The sequence below is a fragment of the Salvelinus sp. IW2-2015 genome, unplaced genomic scaffold, assembly GCF_002910315.2.
Source record: "Salvelinus sp. IW2-2015 unplaced genomic scaffold, ASM291031v2 Un_scaffold1511, whole genome shotgun sequence".
In the NCBI taxonomy this organism is placed as follows: domain Eukaryota; kingdom Metazoa; phylum Chordata; class Actinopteri; order Salmoniformes; family Salmonidae; genus Salvelinus; species Salvelinus sp. IW2-2015.
This window is the reverse complement of record NW_019942955.1, coordinates 144,410-151,253: the sequence shown is the minus strand read 5'-3', so window position 1 is coordinate 151,253 and position 6,844 is coordinate 144,410. Positions and strand designations below refer to the sequence as shown.

The 6,844-nt window shown below is 46.1% G+C and overlaps 1 protein-coding gene across 1 annotated transcript in view; it reads right to left on the bottom strand.

The window, feature by feature from the left end:
* Positions 1-6,844, bottom strand: part of LOC112071083 (RNA polymerase-associated protein RTF1 homolog) — a 26,756-nt gene that overhangs the window by 7,906 nt on the left and 12,006 nt on the right. The window contains exons 11-13 of the mRNA XM_070439240.1: positions 4,973-5,095; positions 726-803; positions 14-121 (exon numbers count right to left, since the gene is read on the bottom strand). Coding sequence (XP_070295341.1) covers positions 14-121; positions 726-803; positions 4,973-5,095 — 309 coding nt within the window. The remainder of the gene's footprint in view (positions 1-13; positions 122-725; positions 804-4,972; positions 5,096-6,844) is intronic.

Sequence of the window (6,844 nt, the reverse complement as noted above, 5' to 3'; positions counted from 1 at the left end):
AAGGAGAGATGATGTTTTTGGTCCTCTGTCTGTCCAGATGCTCGGCCCTCTCCTCCAACTCATTCAGCTGGTCCTGGATCTCTTTGGCTCGGTCTCCTTCTCCACTCTCCTCAGCCATGGCCTGGAGGGGAGAACACACATTTATAGCATGTGGATACACCAGTGGGGGTCCTCAGAGGAGGAAGGGGAGGACCACACAGCAGTAGTACACACAAGTATAAACAAGTACACAGTATGACACACATCACAAAGTAGTACACACAGCAGTACACAGCAGTAGTAACACAGCAGTACACACAGCAGTACACACAGCAGTAAGTACAACACAGCAGTACACACAGCAGTAACACACGAGCAGTACACAACAGCACTACACAACAGCAGTAACACACAGCAGTACACACAGCAGTACACACAGTAGTACACACAGTAGTACACACAAGCAAGTACACACAGCAGTACACACAGCAGTACTACACACAGCAGTACACACAGTAGTACACACAGTAGTACACACAGCAGTACACACAGTAGTACACACAGTAGTACACACAGTAGTACAGTACACAGCAGTAGTACACACAGTAGTACACACAGTAGTACACAGCAGTACACAGCAGTAGTACACACAGTAGTACACACAGTAGTACACACACAAGTATAAACAAGTACACACAGCTAATGAAAAACAAACTTCCTGGGTTAAGAAACGTTTCTTAATCTACCTTATCTTTGAGTAGTGATGTTTTCTTCATGGCGTAGTTGGAAGGCGCCTTTCGGAATCGGTCTTTCTCTTTTACGATCTGCGAATCAACAAATAAACAACAATTACATCTGGGTTGAAATTCAACATTATACACTAGGGGTTTGGGGCAGTATCCAGATTGTTATATCATCATGTACTTTCTGTACCATCCCGGGGCATATGGTATTACCGAAAGTGCACAAAACTAGGGGCACTACCCCCCCCCCCCTCCTCCTCCCCAAATAACATTTGTAAATACACATTTTTTTATTCTTTCCAACAAAACAATTTAGGCAACATGGATCTGGATCCAGGAAGGGACAGAATGTCTCTGCTGTAACCAACAAGTTTGATCATAGCTGGAGCCCTGAGCTGGATAGAATGTATTTGACACATCTTAGATTTCTTCTTAGGATTTCTGAGCCACGGGAGGCAGCGGTTTTTATACATATAAAAAATAAATATATCATTTAACGGTATTGAAAATCATACCGTCTCCATTTCTAAATAGCCCTATACGAACAGTATTTCGCCCAAGCCTAGTATACAGCATAATTAATACTTTACAAAATAGGTATGGCAGGAAAATAAGCCTGTACAGATGACAAACAGATAGTTCACTACATAGGGAATAAGGGTGTCACTTGGGACTCCTTCAAATGAACGGATTTGCCTATTTTAGCAACACCTGTCAGCAACAGACGGGCGAGCACACAGCCATGCAATCTCCATAGACAAACATTGACAGTAGAATGGCCCGTACTGAGGAGCTCAGTGACTTTCAACGCAGCACCGCCATTGGATGCCACCTTTCCAACAAGTCAGTTCGTCAAATTTCTGCCCTGCTAGAGCTGCCCCGGTCAACTGTAAGTGCTGTTATTGTGAAGTGGAAACGTCTAGGAGCAACAACGGCTCAGCTGCAAAGTGGTAGGCCACACAGATTCTCAAAGACTGTGGGCTCTCGTTCTCCGTGGCCGACGTGAGGAAGACATTTAAGTGTGTTAAACCTCGCAAGGCTGCTGGCCCAGACAGCATCCCTAGCCGCGTCCTCAGAGCATGTGCAGACCAGCTGGCTGGAGTGTTTACGGACATATTCAATCTCTCTCCCTATCCCAGTCTGTTGTCCCCACTTGCTTCAAGATGGCCACCATTGTTCCTGTTCCCAAGAAGGCAAAGGTAACTGAACTAAATGACTATCACCCCGTAGCACTCACTTCCGTCATCATGAAGTTCGCTGAGAGACTAGTCAAGGATTATATCACCTCCACCCTACCGGTCACACTAGACCCGCTTCAAATTTGCATACCGCCCCAATAGATCCACAGATGATGCAATCGCCATCGCACTGCACACTGCCCTATCCCATCTGGACAAGAGGAATATCTATGTAAGAATGCTGTTCATTGACTACAGCTCAGCATTCAACACCATAGTACCCTCCAAGCTCATCATTAAGCTGAAGGCCCTGGGTCTCAACCCCGCCCTGTGCAACTGGGTCCTGGACTTCCTGACGGGTCGCCCCCAGGTGGTGAAGGTAGGAAACAACACCTCCTCTTCGCTGATCCTCGACACTGGGGCCCCATAAGGATGCGTTCTGAGCCCTCTCCTGTACTCCCTTCCTGTTCACCCACGACTGCGTGGCCATGCACGCCTCCAATCAATCATCACGTTCGCAGACGACACTACAGTGTAGGCTTGATTACCAACAACGACGAGACGGCCTACAGGGAGGAGGGGAGAGCCCTGGCGGAGAGGTGCCAGGAAAATAACCTCTCCCTCAACAAAACAAAGGAGCTGATCATGGACTTCAGGAAACAGCAGAGGGACCACCCCCCCCCACCCCCTATCCACATCGAGGGGACAGTAGTGGAGAAGGTGGAAAGCTTCAAGATCTTCGGCGAGCATCCTGTCGGGCTGTATCACCGCCTGGTATGGCAACTGCACCGCCCGCAACCGCAGGGCTCTCCAGAGGGTGGTGAGGTCTGCGCAACGCATCACCAGGGGCAAACTGCCTGCCCTCCAGGACACCTACACCACCGATGTCACAGGAAGGCCAAAAAGATCACCAAGGACAACACCCACCCGAGCCACTGCCTGTTCACCCTGCTATCATCCAGAAGGTGAGGTCAGTACAGGTGCATCAACTTTGGGACCAAGAGACTAGAGGTCGACCGATTATGATTTTTCAACGCCGATACTGATACCGATTATTGGAGGACCAAAAAAAGCAGATACCAATTAAAATCAGCCGATTTTTTTAAATTATTTGTAATAATGACAATTACAATACTAAATGAACACTTATTTTAACTTAATATAATACATCAATAAAATCTATTTAGCCTCAAATAAATAATGAAACATGTTCAATTTGGTTTAAATAATGCAAAAACAAAGTGTTGGAGAAGAAAGTAAAAGTGCAATATGTGCATGTAAAAAAGCTAACGTTTAAGTTCCTTGCTCAGAACATGAAAGAACATATGAAACTGGTGCTCTTCTTTACATGAAGATTCATTCAATATTACCATTAGAAGTTTTGGTTAGCTAGGTTACACACAGCCTCATCCGAGAGTTGATAGGCTTGAAGTCATAAACAGCTCAATGCTTGAAGCATTGCGAAGAGCTGCTGGCAAAACGTATGAAAGTGCTGTTTGAATGAATGCTTACGAGCCTGCTGGTGCCTACCACGCTCAGTCAGACTGCACTATCAAATCATAGACTTAATTATAACATAATACACACAGAAATACGAGCCGTAGGTCATTAAAATGGTCGAATCCGGAAACTATTATTTCGAAAACAAGGCAGTTTTAACCCACTGTTCCTAGGCCGTCATTGAAAATAAGAATGTGTTCTTAACTGACTTGCCTAGTTAAATAAAAGGTGTATAAAAAAAATATTTCAAAATATATATATAAAAATAAAATAATATATATATTAAATAAAAAAATCTATAATAAATCAATAAAAAAATCAATAAAATATATTTTAAAAATGATTTAAAAAAAAAGAAACGGCTAATCGGTGTCCAAAAATACTGATTTCCGATTGTTATGAAAACTTGCCATTCCGATTAATCAGTCGACCTCTACAAGAGACTGAACCCCCCCCCCCCCCCCCATCTCAAGGCCATCAGACTGTTAAATAGCCATCACTAACCGGCTACCACCCGGTTACTCAACCCTGCACCTTAGAGGCTGCTGCTCTATATACATCGAATCCCTGGCCACTTTAATAATGGAACACTAGTCACTTTAATAATGGAACACTAGTCACTTTAATAATGTTTACATACTGTTTTACTCATCTCATATGTATATACTGTATTCTATTCTACTGTATTTTAGTCAATGCCACTCTGACATTGCTCGTCCAAATATTTATATATTTCTTCATTACATTCTTTTACTTTAGATGTGTGTATTGTTGTGAATTACTAGATAGTACTGCACTGTTGGAGCTAGAAAACACAGCAGAGGGCTGAAGCACATCAAAATGAGTCTGTCCTCGGTTGCAACACTCACTACAAAGTACCAAACTTCCTCTGGAAGCAACGTCAGCACAAGAACTGTTCGTCGGGAGTTCATGAAATGGGTTTCCATGGCCGAGCAGCCGCACAAAAGCATAAGGTCACCATGCGCAATGCCAAGGGTCGGCTGGAGTGGTGTAAAGCTCACCACCATTGGACTCTGGAGCAGTGGAAACACGTTCTCTGGAGTGATGAATCACGCTTCACATTCTGGCAGTCTGACGGACAAATCTGGGTTTGGCGGATGCCAGGAGAACGCTACCTGCCCCAATGCACAGTGCCAACTGTAAAGTTTGGTGGAGGAGGAATAATGGTCGGGGGATGTTTTTCATGGTTTGGGCCCATTAGTTCAGTGAAGGCAAATCTTAATGCTACAGCATACAATGACATTCTAGACGATTCTGTGCTTCAAGATGTGCCAACAGTTTGGGGAAGGCCCTTTCCTGTTTCAGCATGACAATGCCCCCGTGCAAAAACCGAGGTCCATACAGAAATGATTTGTGGACATCGGTGTGGAAGAACTTGACTGGCCTGCACAGAGTCCTGACCTCAACCCTATCGAACACCTTTGGGATGAATTTGCCTAATCGCTCCAACATCAGTGCCCGACCTCACTAATGCTCGTGGCTGAATGGAAGCAAGTCCCCTCCCAACATATAGTGAAAAAGCCTTCCAGAAAAGTAATGTAGTGTACTTACGTCCTCTATGTCTTTGTCGTTGAATTTGTAGTTACAAGCCTCTTTGATGGCTTGCTCCTTCTTATTGATCTCATCTAGAGTGGGAACCTGCATACTGGCTATGATCATCTGTAGACAGAGAAGAGAGACATAACACGTTCAATAGTCCACAAGAGTCCATGCCAGCAGCATACCACCCTGCATACCACTGCTGGCTTGCTTCTGAAGCTAAGCAGGGTTGGTCCTGGTCAGTCCCTGATGGGAGACCAGGTGCTGCTGAAGTGGTGTTGGAGGGCCAGTAGGAGGCACTCTTTCCTCTGGTCTAAACAAAGATCCCAATGCCCCAGGGCAGTGATTGGGGACACTGCTCTGTGTAGGGTGCCGTCTTTCGGATGGGACGTTAAACGGGTGTCCTGACTCTCTGAGGTCATTAAAGATCCCATGGCACTTATCGTAAGAGTAGGGGTGTTAACCCCGGTGTCCTGGCTAAATTCCAATCTGGCCCTCAACCATCACGGTCACCTAATAATCCCCAGTTTACAATTGGCTCATTCATCCCCCTCCTCTCCCAGTAACTATTCCCCAGGTCGTTGCTGCAAATGAGAACGTGTTCTCAGTCAACTTACCTGGTAAAATAACGGTAAAATAAATAAATAAAATAAATAAATAAAAAGAGAGACTGCTCTACGACAGGCCTGACATAACATGACATAACCTGTGAGGCTAACTAGGCCAACTAACTAGCCACCTAACTAGCATCCAACCAGCATCCAACTAGCCATCCAACCAGCCGCCTAACTAGCATACAACCAGCCATCCAACCAGCCATCCAACTAGCCATCCAACCAGCCGCCTAACTAGCATACAACCAGCCATCCAACTAGCCATCCAACTAGCCATCCAACCAGCCATCCAACCAGCCCCTAACTAGCATACAACCAGCCATCCAACTAGCCATCCAACTAGCCATCCAACCAGCCATCCAACTAGCCATCCACCCACCCGCCTAACTAGCCATCCAACTAGCCATCCAACTAGCCATCCAACCAGCCATCCAACCAGCCATCCAACTAGCCCATCCAACCAGCCGCCTAACTAGCATAACAACCAGCCATCCAACTAGCCATCCAACTAGCCATCCAACCAGCCATCCAACCAGCCATCCAACCAGCCATCCAACCAGCCATCCATCCAGCCAGCCATCCAACCACCCAACTAACTAGCCGCCTAACTAGTCATCCAACCAGCCGCCTAACTAGTCATCCAACCAGCCATCCAACCAGCCCCTAACTAGTCATCCAACCAGCCGCCTAACTAGCCATCCATCCAACCAGCCATCCAACCATCCGCCTAACCAGCCATCCATCCATCCAACCAGCCATCTAAGTATCCATCTAAGTATCCACAACATTCATCTATCCATTCACTCTCGCTATTCAACTGGTCTGTTTGAAATCTTGCCATCTACCAAGTGGTGGAGTTAAAGCAACCATGCCTCATCCAATCAGCACGCTCCCACTGGCACTTCCTCAAGTCTACATCAATCAGTATTCTCCCACCACCACTTCCTCAAGTCTACATCCAATCAGCATTCCTCCACCACCACTTCCTCAAGTCTACATCCAATCAGCATTCTCCCACCACCACTTCCTCAAGTCTACATCCAATCAGCATTCTCACCATTCACACTTCCTCAAGTCTACATCCAATCAGCATTCTCCCACCACCACTTCCTCAAGTCTACATCCAATCAGCATAGTGCGTACGGCCCAGTACATCACCGGGGCCAAACTTCCTGCCATCCAGGACCTCTATACCAGGCGGTATCAGAGGAAGGTCCTAAAAATGGTCAGAGACTCCAGCCACCCCAGTCATAGACTGTTCTCTCTGCTA